The sequence below is a fragment of the Homalodisca vitripennis genome, chromosome X (assembly GCF_021130785.1).
Source record: "Homalodisca vitripennis isolate AUS2020 chromosome X, UT_GWSS_2.1, whole genome shotgun sequence".
NCBI classification, from domain to species: Eukaryota; Metazoa; Arthropoda; class Insecta; order Hemiptera; family Cicadellidae; genus Homalodisca; species Homalodisca vitripennis.
In genome coordinates this window covers 67,442,910-67,461,030 of record NC_060215.1, presented here as the reverse complement: position 1 = coordinate 67,461,030, position 18,121 = coordinate 67,442,910, and the positions used below count along the sequence as shown (strand labels likewise).

The following is an 18,121-nucleotide window of genomic DNA, read 5'->3' as shown; positions in this document are numbered from 1 at the left end:
TATGTTTGTTTAGCTAAAATAAAATATAACATATGTTCAAATACTTTGAGAAGGAACTGAGTTATGACATTTTTTGTTAACAGTCCCACGTTGAAGAATTTACTCATAAAAAATAATCTGGTTTGCAATGTAAAAAAAAATATGAAAACATTTTTAAAATTTTTTTTTACTTGTTATATAATGTTAGCACATAATGTTTGAAAGAAATACACTCAATAATTTTTGAAAATTGAGTAAAAAATATAATTGTTGTGCGTCAAATATTGTAAAACCTTGCATTGTAAAATTTTTGACAATATATAAACAATAGATATTATAGTTCAAAATAACATTGTTTTATAATGTTTTTGTCATTTCATATGTATTTATGCAGTTGAGTATTTCAACCTGAAAAAATAGAGACCGAAATTATGAAAATCGGTAAAAAAAATAAACTCGTGGTGAAATAAAATGGTCAACAATGGCCGACAGGGGTGGGTTGGGTTGGTCTTGATGCGAAGCCGTGATTCATCTTTTTGTTTCGCACTGCCGGAAACCTACTGAACTAAATTTACCGTTGAAAGATTGTACTGGTAGATCGTTTCTTTCACTTTACACTGTTTTTTTTATATTCTTTATTGACAATAAATAACTGTGTGAATGTTATTATACTAACCAGCATAAAATATGCTGGTTTACAACTTTAGAATTGTCCCTTTTTAGAATATTCATAGTAAATCAACTATTCGTTCTAATGCCTTTCTGTTTGCACTGGAAGAAAGAATATTTCATTCCGCGTCTATTGACATATAGCAGCACTGTTTGCAGGCAATACGTAACTTGCTGTGATTGGTTTAAAATGATGTATTTCTTTGACCCGGCCACCCGCGAAATTTAACTCAAATGATGACTTCTTCAGAAAACATTTCACCACGACCGTAATATTGAAGTTAGAAAATAAAAGTTTATATAAAAATTGTAGAGTGGAATCTCACAATTTCAATGATACCAAAAACATGGTAATTGTTTGAAGATAAATAATTATTTTTAATGAAAAACTGAACCGACATTACAATATGCTGGTTCCGCACAACACACATAAATTACAACCGACATAAAATATGCTGGTTCCACACTTCTAGGGTTAAAATAACAAGTCAGAATATCCATATTTGTATACATATAATGAATATGTTCATATACAATGTAAATATCTTTCAATGTTGCTATTGATATACTAAATGGAGAGAAGGATCTACAATAAAACTTATATACAATATATATGGGCCCAAGAAAGTGCTTCTTATGCTTTCATGAGGTTTTAATTCTTTTTGTAAGTATGGGTTGATGATTTAGAGTTATGACGCAAATGAATTTTGAGCATAATAGCTATAATCCTTCTCAACACTGTCAACTCATGTGAATAATTTCTATCTGAATTAAACAATTAACACTAACAGATATTTTCATTATAACAGATAAGGATGTCTAAAGCTATTTCCTTGGCCAAGTGTTTATGCTACATGTAGGAATAAGAAATCCGTGAGCCTACTAAACAGAAGTGCTCAGACTATAGCTGTAAGCAGATATGATTTATTTACATAAAAATAGTCTTATTCATTACAATCATTATTTTTATGAATAACAATTGGACTACAGTTTGCAGTGGTAGACCAAGCACCTAAATGGAAACCAAGTTAGTTTTTGCCTTGTACAAAAAATAAAAACAAGGATTGCAATGAATCTTTCAGCTCTTTTCAATACAGAGATACTATAAAGTTATAAAATTTGTTAACCCTTTAATTTTTTAAGAATTTAATTTCAGTTTTTATTTAATTTTGAATGTTTAACTATTTACTTTAATATTTGAATATCACTGAATGTCCACTAAACACTTGAAATCCTGAATTTTCTTTACCTAATTCTAAAACATTTAACAATTTTTATAGGCCACATATTTTATAATTATTAATGGCATTCAAAATCAACAACTTTCAGTTACAAATCCGTACAATACAAAAACTATATTCTAAGGCAGATTGTAACATACAGCCCTACAAATTTTAATGGTCCAAAAAAAAGAGTATCACAAGCAAATATCTGAAAAATTTTCATTCTATTTCAAGTTAAAAAATTACCAAAAGTTTTCTAGCACAACAAAAGTGATTTAATTTTAGTTTTTAAATCTGCTTATGCACTTTCTATAAAACACATCACTAATGTTGTGCTGGTCAGAGAAAAACATGTTACACATTTGTAAAACAGAAAAAAATTTACTCATAAATTTACAAATGTGGTTATACAGGTAGTAATATTACTTAATTACTTTAACTATAAATTTAATAATAAATCAGAAATTGTATAAACAATAATTGTTATTTAAAAGGTTGACCGAGTTTTAAGGGTCGTTCTTTTTATTTGTTATGAAAATGTGTTCAGGAAAACATATATTAAAGTATAATAATGATTGCTTCCATATTTTTGTTCCAAACTGCTATTTACATCATTCATAATCATTACCTTTCCCAGTAGAAAATACACATGTTCATAGTTTTATTCTCCATAATCTTTTAGGGCATATCCCTAACAGCTGGCCGTAGTAAAATGACAAGTTTTATCCCATAAGAACAATGTTAAACTTAAAATCACTTTTACACCCTTAATTTTTGACCTACAGTAAAAGGGGGGGGGGTCTCATTTAAAGATATAATTAATACACATCCAAAAACTTTTTAGATTCTTTTTTTTTTTTTAAGTGTATACATTTTGAATATTTCAACAAACAGTTACATATAAGTTTGAGATTTTTTTCCCTCAATAACTAATAAAATATTTTAAAAATAAAAGCTTTTGAATGTATATATCTTTAAAATGAGACATCTATAATCCTACAACTGAATATAAGAGCGTCAATGTATCTGAAGTTTAAATTGTTTTTATGAGGCTAAACTGGTTGCCTAGGTTGCCTAAAAAAATGGTTGCCAGGACAGGTATTTCTTAAGTACTTCACTGGTTACATAAATAGTCTAACTCTTGAGCTGATAATTGCAATACATTGATCATGTATGTTACTCTTAATGTCATAAGCAGGTGCTTGAAAATTAAAACTTTTTAGAAACATCTGTTTCTTTTATTTTCGGAATTAAGTGCCATTTGACAGATGTATTGATCAATGGATCAACCAGTTAAATTAATCTCCAATCAATGATGTAACTATATTCCTTTTTGGAAAACTAGTTCAATTACCATCATGTCTGACCAGAAACTTACATGTGTTAAATTCATTACATTATAAATCATGCGTTTTTATAATCCAGATTAATATGAATTAATTAATTTTTGTTATTCCTTATCTGAGCCAATTGAAATAAAAACAATATGTAATTTCTTTAAATCAATAGTTTACCATACGGTAAACTGGGACTAAAGAATCTATGTGTTTCTAAGTTTTCAGGGAACATGTGTCTCCCTAATGAGTTAAGAGGTCAATAGGAGCTACTTTTTACTGCATTAAAATATTTAGTAGTTCCACCAAAGGGGTGAGCTTCTTAACACAATATGTTCAAATAGATATTACTATTTATCAACTGATTGAATGATTGAAAAGAGTAAAAAGACTAAGATTTTTACAAAAATCAGTCTTTATCTTCATTTATTCTTTATATATACAGGGTATGTATAATAAGTAACCGGACTGAGCCTGCCCCGCTCCGTCAAAGCGTCTGCTAACTGGTATCTGGTGCTGTAGTGGTGGTGGGGGGTCTAGTGAAAGGGAACCGGGCTGCAGCAGTTGCCTCCAAGCGCTTGGAGAGTTAGTATCGAGCGAGAGCGGAGTGCATGTTCAGTTACCCCGTCGGAGTGAAAATGGAGAGTACGATCGAGCAACGTTTTAGCATTAAATTTTGTGTCAAACTCAAGAAAACGGCCACGGAAACTCTTCAAATGATTCAAGAGGCTTACGGTGAGGATGCTCTGTCCAGAACTCAGGTGTTTCAGTGGCACAAAAATTTCCGGGAGGGCCGCGATGACGTCCATGACAAACAGCGCGTTGGTCCTCCATCAAAGAGTCACACGGACACAAATGTGCAAAAAGTGCGTGATGTGTTGAACAGTGATCGTCGTCTGAGCATTCGGGCTATCGCAGATGAGTTCGGAATTGATAAGATGACCGTTCAAAACATTATTAAGAACGATCTGGGCATGAGGAAGATCTGCGCGAAGCTGGTACCCAAACACCTGACTGATGAGCAAAAGAAGCGTCATGTTGCTGTCGCTTCGGAAATCCTTGATCGACTGCAAACCGAACCAGAGTTTTTCAACCACGTTATTACAAGAAACGAGACGTGGGTTTTTGAATACGATTCTGAAACGAAGCGGCAGAGTTCGGAGTGGCACACACCGGCGTCACCACGACCGAAAAAAGCGCGCATGAGCAAATCGAAGGTGAAGTCGATGCTCATTGCTTTCTTTGACGTGAAAGGCATTGTTCACAAAGAGTTTGTGCTACCCGGTCAAACTGTAAACGGCCAGTACTACAGAGAGGTGCTCCGTCGACTAACCGCCCGGGTTCACCGAGTCCGTCCGGAGATTGCCGATTCATGGATTCTCCATCACGACAATGCACTGTCGCACACCTGCCTGCTCGTCACCGAACAGTTGGCAAAACAGTCGAGGGCAACGTTGCCACAGCCTCCTTACAGCCAGGATATGGCACCACCGGACTTCTTTCTGTTCCCCAAGATCAAGAGACACCTTAAGGGGACGCGGTTCGGGACTCTGGAAAACGTTCCACGTGCTACGACGAGGGCTCTAGACAACATCGAGGTTGCCGACTTCCAGGGAGCGTTCAGGGATTGGAAAATACGGTATCAGCGTGTTATCGACTCCAATGGGGACTACTTTGAAGATTTCTAAAGAAAAATTGTACATATGTTGCCAATAAAAAATTTCCTGAAATCAGTCCGGTTACTTATTATACAGACCCTGTGTATATATATATATATATATATATATATATATATATATATATATATAAACATTTAAGATCAAAGGTTTAATTGGATCCATAAAATATTCAAGATCACATACATGTTAACAAATAATGTTAACACAAAGATTTAATTTGACCATTGGAAAGAATTGTTAATTGTTTTCAAAAATATGAACATGCTTCATTTGACTGCAGGATTTGAATTATTGATATATTTCAGCGGGGTGTTGCAAAATCCCTTTTGAAATAGTTTCAGTTTGGCTTATTTTCATCTTAAAAGAGCGTGTAGTGTTTAAAATTATGTACTCATAGTTGACCTTTTGCTTAATCTTTGATCTTGAGTAAATTTGAAATGAATAACAAGGACCTCTTAAACTGTTCCAACATTCTTGTTTTGTGAACTTTTCAATTATATGTTGCAAAGGAGAACCTTGCTGTTAGAAACGTTGAAATAAGAGTAGTTGTTCTTCTGTTGGCAATAAAACATTTTTAACATATTTAAAAAATTTGTCCCTGTTAGTCTAAAAGTCTCTTAAGTTTAATTCTTTTAACTGGAACTATTAAAACATCACCAATGTGAGTGGACTTCATCACATTATGTGTTGTTCCTGGTTGTTACAATGGGTAAAAGAAGCAAATCTGGCATGCTCATAATTCACTTATTATGTTGGAAAATAGATATATACAAAGTATTTAAGGGAAGAGTGGTGAGTTAAAGTTCTTCACCTATTGACTGAATGTTTAGAACTTGAAGAGAGAGTTTGAATGAATGCCTCAACTGCTAGAATGGAATCTGTTTCCATTGGAATCCTAAATCCAGATTTTGTTCAGTTCATATCCACTACCACCTAACAACACGCACGAGAAAATGAAGGCAACATTTGAATGTCCAGTGTTGTAGCAATCACCATGATTCATAGTTGCCACAAACTCAGTTGTCACATCAAGATGCTGAATAATGTCTTGTTTTACTGACACCCAGATGGTAAGTGAAATACTTTCGTTTGGTGGTTAGGTGTGAAGGTGGCCAAATATCAAGATTCCCCGTCGTCAAGACAGGCTCTATCTCAAGCATCACATTGAGGCCAGCAACATTGTCTTCTTGTTATGCACCATCACTTTATGAGGGGCCTCATCTGAGAGACTGGAGTTCTAAGTAAGTTTAGGCCTGTATCACTCTGCTTAGGGGAATCATTATGAGACACCTATCCAAATTTCAATAGGTGGAATAATACAGCCACAAGAGCTGCAGAGGCTAAGGTGAATAAACGGAAATCAGCATGATGGAAATCAATACCGATCGTATAACTCTTCTTCTTTTCTATTTATATAGTTTTTTGTTCATTTACTCAAAATGCAAATAATTTTCATTTGAAAAGAGTGAAAATGACATTAAAATGTTATTTTCTTTGTCTAGGTGAGCTAATGTCCACAGCAACTTTTAGTTTCACTTGTGCTGTGATATTACTTTCCCATTTGACACAGATATACTGGCAAACCAAACACAATAATGCAATCTTGTATCGTGTTCATAAGAATTTTCGGAGCCCTATAAAGACTATTGTCACATTACATTTGTGCCCTAAATTTATGACATTATCACAAACACTTCTTTGATGTATACTATGTAATCCAAAACCAACTCCATGTGAATCAGGGTGTAATTCAATCGTGAACAAAGATTATTTTGCTAATTAGGTACGTACTACCAAAACATTAATGAACATTTTATATGTAACAGTTACAATATTAGACATATTGTGGTGTTTGGTTTACCAATGTGTACCTTTAATTAAGCGTCAAGTTGAGTCTTTAGGATGCTATAGTTCTGGCTGCACTGGACTGAATCTTTGTGCTGCAAGCGTTGTTTCTGTAATACTGTTGAGGATTTGCAAGCAAACGTGCTGATCTAGATTTATTGGCCGGCCCAGCACTGCATAATGAATGGCCATGTTATTTTTTTGTATACAAATACCAAAAGGTTTATAAAGTAACATCACCAAATGCAAAATCTGGCCTCTGATATGTTGCTAATTATATGTTGTTAATTAATGAGCTATTTCTTATATCCATAAACATCTGTTAAATACACTGTATGATGCTATAGCAGTGTTGGTTATTTATATTTAAATAAAACTTAATAATTTAACTAAATAACTTATACACATAATAATATTATTTTCATAAAATGTTATTTATGATTAATAAATGAGGAGTTATGATACTTACTAACAGCAAAAGTAGTACACAATTAAAAAATGTTAATATTCCAAAAATTACAGAATTAATAAGTGAAAAAGAATTTGAGTGTTGTGCAGTAGATGGTAAACTAGGCAATTTGTCAATAATTATAGTTGGGTTGTACAGAACTCCTGGCATACATAATGTATGATAATGTGTTCTTGAATAAGCTTGACATTGCTCTAGGTATGTTACTTACTAAATATGAAAATATAATTCTGGCAGGGGACATAAATATAGATGTTTTAAAGGAGAATTCAGCTCATAATGGATTAAAGAATACTTTAATTCAGCACAACATACAATATCTTGTTAATTTTCCTACAAGGGTTACCATTGGTTCTGAAAGTGGTATAGATAATATTATTATTAATATTGATAAGTCACAACTTTCGGTTTCTGGTCTGGTCATGGAGCTATCTGATCATGATGCTCAGCTGTTAGAAATAGCTTATCCTAATAAAAAAGAAAACCAGCCAATTTCACAACTAAAACGAAAATTTACAAAAGAAAATAATGATTTATTTGTTAAAAAATTAGCTTCAGAAACATGGCTAGATCTGTACAATGCTCCAGTAGAACATAAATATGACACTTTTTACGGCATATTTATGTATTATTTCAATTTATACTTTCCATTAGTAAAATCCAGGGTTGATAACATTAATAAGGACATTCGGATAAACTATGAACTTAAAAAAGAAAAGGAAGAATTCATTGCATTAAGTCAGACTGTTAGGTTAACTAAATATAGGGCTACAAAAGAATTACTTAATGAAAGAAAAAAAAGATATCATTTAAATGCCATTGATGCAAAAAAAGAATTTATAAATAATAAAATCATGAATTCTGATGTCTGCAAATCTACTTGGAAAATAATAAATAAAGAAATAAAACCTAAAATAGAAAGAAACAATGACATTAGATTGATTGCAGATAGCCAAATGAGCTCAGATCCATACAAAGTTTGTCAAATATTTAATAGTCACTTCATAAATGTTGTAGATGACAGTATAGTTCAAAATTTCCCTATCTGTGTTAACCATAATAGTAATAATTTAATTACTCAAAATCCACCCAACAAACAGCTTTGTATAAAGCCTTTAAGTGAAATCGAACTTGATAAAGTCATATCATCTTTTAAAAATAAATTCTCTGCGGGGTATGACGATGTCCCTATGCCTATTATAAAAAATGCAAAATATTTATTGATTAAACCATTGATGCATGTTATTAACTCTTCTTTTGTGAGTGGAATATTTCCAAAAAAACTGAAAATTTCTAAAATAAAAACAGTTTTTAAGAAAGGTAGTACAACTGATCCTACTAATTATCGTCCATTGTCAATACTGCCAACCTTCTCCAAAATATTTGAGCGTGTAATGCATATTAGGTTAGTGGAATTCTTAGAAACTAATGGGTTATTTGAGGAGGAGCAGCATGGGTTTAGGTCGGGTAGATCTGTCATCACTGCTGGAATTGAGTTTGTGGAGTCAGTTCTGGATTCTGTGGACTCGGGTAATCGTGCTTTTGGTATATTTATGGACCTCAGCAAAGCATTTGACAGAGTCTGCCATAACACTCTTATTAGAACATTAGAACATTTAGGGATTGTGGGTGTGCCGTTGAACTGGTTTATTTCCCATATTAAAGAGAGAAAACAATACGTTGAACTTCCTCATATTCAGAATGGTCAACTAACCTCTGTTAAATCAAAAATGAAAATAATTAAATATGGAGTCCCTCAAGGCTCTATACTTGGCCTCCTATTACTTCTGTGCTATATTAAAGCCTTGCCGAATACTGTATTAAATTTAAATAGTAAAATGTGTTTGTATGCAGATGACTGTAACCTAGTTATATCTCATAAATCTCTAAACGAAATAGAAAATATAGCAAACCAAAATATGACATCAATATATGATTATTTTTGTGAAAAAAATTTGTCACTTAATGCAGATAAAACTAAATATATTTCATTTTGTACACACAAAAATAAACTCAGTCCACAGCCAAAAATTGAGGTTCAAAACACACAAATAGAAAGAGTAGATCAATTTAAATTTTTAGGTTTGACGTTGGATGAATGCTTAACTTGGGATGGTCACATACAGGTAATTCAAAAGAAAATATCTTCTGGTCTTTACGCATTGAAATCAATTTCAAAATATTGTAATCTGGAAACTTTAAAAATGGTTTATTACTCACATATTCACTCGCATATTTCTTTTGGTGTTGCTTTGTAAGGAGCAACCAGTAATGCTAATTTGCAAAGTATTTTGCTGTTACAAAAAAAGGCTATGAGGGTTATGTTAAATTTACAGAGACAGGAGTCAGTGAAACAAATATTTTCAGATTTAGGTATTTTAACTATTTATGGGCTTTACATTATGGACACTATATTAGAAGTAAGGAAAGCTAATTACAGCTTACCTAGATTAGGCACCTTCCATAACTATTCAACTAGACACCTTAATCAATTGGCAGCTCCACAGATTAATTTACAGTTCACAAGGAAAAAACCAATAGTTACAGGCATTAGATTTTACAATAATTTACCTAAAGATATCTTAGCAATTGACAATTTTCAAAACTTTAAAAATAAGCTAAAGCAGTATTTGATCAGTAGACCACTTTATTCATTTGATGAATTTTTTGTTTTTAGTTAGTAGCCTTAAGGACTGAAATGTAAAATACACAAAATAATCTTGTATATAATGATAACCGTTATAATGACCGATTTGTCATGGGCCTAGAATATAAATTTTGTAGATTGGGTAGTCATTATGCACCTTGTATTATCTTATGATACCATAATTATTGTAATGTATGGTATATTGTAAACTGACACCATTTTATGTTTGTTACATGTTATGTTATGTACAAATTATGAATAAAGTGAATTTGTATTGTATTGTATTGTTATTAATGAACCTTGCTTTTATTAAAATTGTTATTAGATCTGTACTAATTACATATCAATTAGGTAGGAAATACAAAGTATATTTTTCCAACGAAATATCCCTTGAAAGCCTTATTGTACATTACTTCTGCTTAGACAAGCACAATCAAATGAATACTTTATTTTCAAATTAATTAAAACTACATTGTAAGTTTGGATGAAGATGAGTTTAGCTATAAATTATGTACTCATTTTAACTTTATAATTGGGATAGTTCCTTTCTATTGTAGGATTTCTAAATTAATTTATAGTTAACATACATCTCTGTCTATTTTAATTGGATTATTATGGGAAAAATACGCATGTCAACATAACACTATTTTAAATATAATCTCAGGTGGTAATATTTTGCTAATTTAGATTTTTTATTTTATTTTAATGATTTAACCCCTAAACATTAAAATACTGTTAATAATAAATATTTCAGTTACAATATTTAGTATACACTAATTAATATTTCACATTTAAACTAAACACTTTAAGAAAGTTTTGGAAAGATCATGTTGAGCTGTGTGACACAATATTACTTAAAAATCAGTTATATATATAAAGGCATTTTCTATTAATTAGGAAATTTTGTTTATAAGTTAAATGTGCAGGCTACATAAGTAAATGTTATACAGATATTATATGTCTAATCCTTGTTTATCAACACATTTATAATCAAATGAACCTGCTAAAAAGAGTAAAACTCCTTCACTTATGTTGTTAACCTTGGGTGCACTTTTACAGTAATTTGAAGTAGTCATATGATAACATCAATAGGTAACAATACATTTATTAACTCTTAACTCTTTTAGATTCAATAATTAAACATTGTTAGTTTTTTAAGACCAACTAACAATATATTAGTAGTCACAACTTGATAGCCAGCTGCTTGATGTATAGTGTTTTTATAGCGAGTTACCATGTTTTGAAATGACTAAAAGAAATATGAACAAGGACAAAGAGAAAAAAGGTTAATCGATACCTTAATTTTCTTATTCATTTTGATTCGCTATTTCCAATTTTTACCATTATTATTTTTTATTTCTCCTATATGAAATAGATTGTTGATGAAAACTGATGAAGTAACTTAAAATTGCCTTAAGACTAACTTGTAATTAAAGGTATGTATGCGTTAGGACATTTATTAATTATTTTCCACATTTTTATTGGTTGGTAAACAACCTATTGTTTTGAACAAAATAAAGAATATATTTCATATTGTTCCCCATTTTATGCAAAGAAAAATAATTAAAATCATCAGAGTACCTTGTTAGTTTAGAAAATACTATTTTTCTACAACAAAATTTAATTTTGGAACAAACTGGACTGAATTTTAGGCAAGGAAACTCATACAAGGAAGTTCTGACAGGGTTAACGAATATAAACTAGCTATACATGAATCACCTTACAATACAATCAAGTTATAGCATAACTAAGTGGCAACACTGCAGGTGGGGGCTCTCAGCTTGTGTGGATTGCCCACTGTCGGCCACTTAATTGACCGTTAAAGTATTTTAACTCCCAAGCCATAGTCACAAGTCCTGAGCCAGGAGTAATGGACGAGATAAACCAACCAAAGTAGTAGAGAACATTATAGTTGTTGGAGTCCCACACAACTCTAAATAAATTCTCAAAATTCTGAATGGGCCTCCATCAAGGGTGATTACATTGTTTGCAAGTTCTGCTATTTTTATTTAGATCATGTAGTTCCTAGCTCACTGAAAATATAATTTAACTGATTGAGCTTTAATTAAAATTTAAATTGTTCAACGAAACAACTTAAAATCTAGTATTTTTATGCTGTTAGACGGAATGTTTAATAATGATTGAAACACAAGAATCATCATTATTTTATGACGTTTAATACCTTCTGCAGTGAATAATACCTTTTAACCCTTTCAGGGCCAGGGGCAAATATGAGATATTGCAAAATGTTTTCACATCTCATATCCCCTTGTGACTAGTCAAAAGTGCCAGGCTAAAATTGGCGATTTTGCAGTCTCTTAGATTAAAATTTATAAGTTTTCATAAAAATTAGACAATGACCTAAAAGTAGCACCAAATTACTCGTATAGATATATATACTATTAACAAAAAAATATATAGATGTAGTTTTAAGTAATTTCAAATTTAAAAAAATGTATTAATAGATTACATAAAAAAGAATGTTTTAAATATTTTTTGCAAATAACTAAAAACGTAAAAATAATTTTCTGTGGGAAGCTGATTTATTATATTATACATTTAGAAAGGAACATCCATATAAAATGTTGTGTTATTTCTCTCATAAATAAATGTTTTATGACACTGGCAGCAGTCAGCTGATAATGTCACGTAACAATTACAAAATAAAAATTATATTCATATTAATTTATCTACAAATATACCAGGAAATAAAAAAACATAAAACTTTAATCATATGACGTTTTATTTTAAAAAAAAAAACAACGAATATCGAGGAGACGATATATTGCCGCTTGGCACTTTTCAGACAAGATTTATGGTGGCAATATATTACCTCCTGGCCCCGAAAGGGTTAAGAGGTACACTCTAGTTTCATATGTATGCCACATGAAGAGCCGGCCATCACGATGGTATGTTATGTATCGCCTCAATCTTTGATGATTGATGTTAAGATTGAGAGAAGATTAGTGGACTAGACTCAACTTACAACTCAACTTAGTGGAATGTGTATAGAGTAATTACACATTCCTTCTGATACAAAAAGCTCACAATAATAATACTGGAGAAACATCTGATAACAAAAAACAGTTCATTTAAAAAGTGACACCATGGTACATTTGTTAAACTCAGATTGTAAAAATATATCTTAGTTCTTGGGCCAGTGTCATTACCGACATCTACATTTTCTCGTTTATACCGCGTTGAAACATTGCTTATGCAATTCAACTCTTGAAATATTTCAGCCTCACTGTGGAGAGCCATCTTCAGTCAATAGATGTTAAACCGAAACTACCAATAATAACATTCATCTATATAGATAAGTTTGAAGTGACAGAACTTTATCATAATTCCTGGAGCTCAACCAACCAACAACCGATTATCATCAATACTGATGTAGTTCCTTTAGATATTCTGAAAAATGATGTGTTTGTTGAAATAGTCTTCTTACTATTGGTTGAATTTTCGTATATCTAAGAATTTTATGACATGCTATTGAATTGCTAATAATGTATAACAATACAAACAAATTATCATTGACATATTTAATAGAGGGAATGTACTCATTAATCCAATGGCAAGTTTAAACTGGTGACTGGGAATACTTCTCTGATATTATGCAACTAAGCCAACCTACAGGCAATAAGTACAATAATCTAAATAACAACTACAGTATCAAATAATTACACATTTAATTTACTCACAAAATTCAAAGTTAATAAGATGTTTACATTAAAACAAACTTTACAACTAATTTAAAAACTATTAACACAGTTCATTATAACACAGTCATTTTAAATTAAGTACAACTAACTATAGAGTTTGAAAATTAGGCAAATTTTGAGTGTTTGATTTGTAATGAGGTAAAATCCAATACATAAATAAAGTAAGTTTTTGAGACATATTTCAGATTCATACTGTTAAGTGCATACCAGGCAATTTTTACAAACACAAGACTAGTCTCTAGCAATGTGCAAATAATATACAGTAATATGAAATAAAAGTCAACTGATTTTGATAGAACTTTAAATTGAAAATTCACAACCGAATAATGAAAACCAAAAGTGATACATTTTACCAGCTCCTCTTCAAATGTAAAATTGTATGTATTCCATCTATATTTATGTCAAAGACTAAAATACACTTTCATTTACTACAAGCTTGGTTTTATAAACTACCTTTGGACTCCTTAGCATATAAGAGAAAAATAAGCATTTTACTTTATGACAATGCTAATAGCGGGCATAATTTGAGGAAGGATGGGTTTTAGATTATTGATGGAGTTTATTTTAAGATAAATTATACTCATCCTAATGCCATAACACCCAATAAATAAATTTGGTATCAGGTTAACGTTGCTGCCCAATGTCTAGTTACTGCATTTTGTGTGTTCATCACATGTCTACTCTCAGCAATGCGAGAGTACGAACAATAATCAGTTTTTGATTTTCAGTTCAAAGATTAAGAGAAAGTAATTTGTGCTGTTACCATTTATATTTTTTTATGTAATACAAATTTTCAGATAATTGAGACATACTACTATAATATAAAGTAAGATACGATACACATTTCTCATAACTGTACTTGGTTATATTTACTGGTTCTCACATACTAACGACAAGGGAATGTTTGTCCATTCTGAATTTAAGTTAAGCCTATTTAAAAGTATTAATAACATAAAAAGAAAACAAATTATCTAAAAATTTTTTGCATTTTTCACAAATACGGGGTACAGAGTTTAAGCCAAGTTTATTACAACAATATTTTCAAGTCGAAAGTACCAGATCAAATTATTAAAATATTGAAAAACTACTTAATTTTCTTGAAATGCAACTAGAACACACAATAGCGTTACAGAAAGAGTGAAAATTACATTAATGTTGCGGAATCCAATTCAAAAGTTTAAAATGAAAGAATGTGAAATTAGGGTCTGCGAGAACAGACCAAGCACTCCCACCACCGACGCCCTCTTGCTTGTTGAGATATATCCTAGAAGAAAACACATACTCTACAGTCCATAATAAAATTTAATAAATAGATCAAATTAGTACATATATGCAGTTAAAATATTTATAAGAATGAAGTGCAGTATAAGACAGTTTTAAGTCTACTAGACATATTAATCTTTACAACTACCTTCAGACTCACTATGGTACAACACTTTACTCTCCAGCATAAATACTGTCTTCCTACTAGTAAGTTTCTAAGTTACTTTTACTCTTACTCCAAGAAGGAATAAGTCAAACTCAAAAATTTTATCCTGAACAACACTAACTAGATCTATTACTTGATTCAGAATGAATATGATTAATAATGAAACCCAACTTTCTGGATATACAAGTGGTAGTGAATAAGTTTTAAATAAAACTATAAAGATACAAAAGCAAAGCAGGTTTCTTTACAACTCTCATTTACATTCTTCTTTATCTAAGATAACAAAACTGTTTCTCAAATGCATTTCTAATTAAAAAAAAAAAAACAGCGATGAGTTAATTTTATGACACTATTGCTATGTTAATAGTAAAATTGTTGTACTTGCCTTTCAGATTTCTATGCTATAAATGTATTATTTATTGACACTTAATTAGGGATAAATAATAGATTTATTAAGCCACACTTCATCAAGCAATGGTTTACTTCTGTCAATACTTTACCAGTTCTTAAATAGAAATAATATATCTTTTAGAATTTGTGTACTAGATTGTTTACTAATGATTTATTTGTCTTCTGTAATTTAAATTAGCCTTTCCCAGTATGAATAAGGTGGTCATTATAATAATGACTTTATTTAAAAGATTACAAACTGAAGTATGGATATATACTTCTTTCAGATATAGATTTTTATTTATGTAAAAACTTAAAGAATGATCAATATGCAATTTAGAGCATTAGTTCTCACATGTAGAGAAAATTATTTTTAAAGTTCTGAGTCCAGATTATCCGAGTTACCATACCATTGATCTCCTGAACTAACCGAGTGAATCATCAGAAAATAAAACATAAAAAAGCACTTAAAAGCAGACCAACAACAAGAAAACATATTTATACTTATACTGCCTTTTACTGGTTACAGGTGAGCCTTTGTACTTGTCTGTCCTAAACACATTTCTACACAAAAACACAACAACTTGAACTGCACAGATTTGATTTATAGAGTGAATTAATACTGTCAATCATTATGGATGTCCGCCAGCCTTCCTCTCCTTACCTCTCTACTAATCTCTTGGGCTTGTTACAGTATGCTTGGCACGCAAGGTCGGCCCATCAGCGTCTATATTGGCTGTTGCTAGGTCCAGCCTACACATGATGACCACATCAGTCAGTCTTAGTTGTCTTTGTGCTTGTGGTAAAGGTGGTTGAGTATTAATTAAAGTTTTTACTGTAATTTTAGTGAATTTTGCGTAGTGGAAAATTGTTCTTCTAGCTATCAATGTAAAATGTAGGAGATTTGTGGTTTTTAACTTATGTTAAAGTAAGGTATGGTAAATATTCTTTGTATGGTTATGCTAATCATCATAATCATTATTATTATTATTAATAACAATAAGTTTCTGTATTTCAATGAGTTTTTTTCTTGGTATGCCATCTACTGCTGTTTAGTTGAATATACAATATATTAGTTATTGTTATTGCTGTCTTTCAATAACTTATTGGTAAAGCATGTTGCCAAGGGTTTTCCGTCAAATAAATAAATGAGAATTAATATTAATAGCTCATTAGCCACTCAGCTATTAACTTGGATGGCTAATACTGCATTTCTAAAGTTATTCCTAGAACCTATGTTGTTCAGAGGCATTATCAGAAGATAAATTTGACAGTTAATAAAACACTTAAGTTTTTTTAGGATCAACTAATGGTACATCAGTAGTTTGAGTTTTAGATTATAAAAAAGTGTATTATTAATTTTATTCTGCTAAGTCTCAATCCCAAACTTATTTTTAGTTTTTGTATTGTAATTTTTTATCATTGCAACAGTGTGATAAAGAAGAAATTGTGCAGTTGGCAGCACTTACTTTCACAACTGAAACCCAGTAATGCTTGCTTGTTGTTGCAGTTAACATTCGATAGCCAGCTGCCTGGCATTAAGATTGTTTAGTGTGTTTACAGGAAATCTAACAACTGAAAGTGAGAGTTTGGCTTTAAAATAAGTGTACTGAAAGGAGAGTAAGAGTAAGTTTAACTTTACCAAATTTGAAGGTTATTTTTGACGTGACAACGTCTTAAATTAGGTTGCGGCTCGGAGTCACTCATGAAAAAGTGTAACGCCTGGTAACGTTACGATGCCCGTCCAGTGGGTCCGCCGCACGGGATCCGCACGGGATAAAGCAGATAACTGTGGGTCCGCCGCACGGGATAAAGCAGATAACTATGTTTATTCGTGAAAATGTGGAGTGCTTAGATTCGTCATTTACAACAACTACAACAATAAAGGTAAATAATTGTACACTGATATTTCATTATCGTAAACTATGATTGATTGATTAATTGTTAGATTGACACAAAAGTTGAGAAACTGAGTTTATAGGTTATGTCATACTATTGACAAATGTTGATAGTGTTAAGTAAATTATTAGTTTAAATCACTCTGCAATCAATCGTAATTCAGTCGATTGAGAAGAAACAGCGCGTATTGCTAGTCAAACATTTAAAATAACAAATTATAACCTCTAACCTGTCATAACAGTGCGACCAAACAAACGAACTAAACCGACCAATCACCACGCGCCGGAGTTAGAATTTAACTGTGTTTAGCAAGAATTTCAAATTCCAATTTTAGTAAATGTTTTATTCAACTTTACCATTTACAATAACAAATTTTAATTAATTTCAAATTATGTACAATGTTTTAGTAAACAAAATATATTTCTATAGTTAAAATTTGTGCAATTCTTATTTTCATTCAATTCCTTGTTCCTATTGTGCAATTTAATAATATTCATATCAATAAATATTCTACCGAGAAAAAGACGTTGTCACGTAAAATCTTTCGCCCGTAAAACCGACTTTACAGGCAACCATAATTTTTTTTATTATATAAGGACATTAAATTGAACACACATGGGATGTAGCAGGCTGTTTTTTTTTTACCGTAGAGAGATTGAATTTAAAGTGTTTAATGCCAAAATTCCAAAAACAACAAAGTTGCACTTAATATTTTGTGTTAATATAGTATAGTGAGTAAAATAAACATCAGTTAGTGTAAATTTGGCTTTGCAATTCTGCAAGACTGAACTTTTCAAATTAAACCCCTTTCTCTTTGTTTCAGTGCCCAGTGGGCA

General features: G+C 31.2%; 1 protein-coding gene across 3 annotated transcripts in view; it reads right to left on the bottom strand.

Annotated features, from left to right (window-relative positions):
- LOC124369123 (protein DENND6B) overlaps positions 1 to 18,121 on the bottom strand; it is a 69,766-nt gene that overhangs the window by 7,400 nt on the left and 44,245 nt on the right. Inside the window, exon 9 of one of the 3 annotated variants that reach the window (XM_046826883.1) lies at positions 12,859 to 14,831. The exons of 1 other annotated variant lie outside the window; for it this stretch is intronic. In XM_046826883.1, the coding sequence (XP_046682839.1) occupies positions 14,766 to 14,831 (66 nt within the window). In that variant the 3' untranslated portion in view covers positions 12,859 to 14,765. Of the gene's footprint in view, positions 1 to 12,858; positions 14,832 to 16,023; positions 16,140 to 18,121 lie in introns of those variants that run through there. One more of the 3 variants, XM_046826884.1, reaches the window with a different exon arrangement.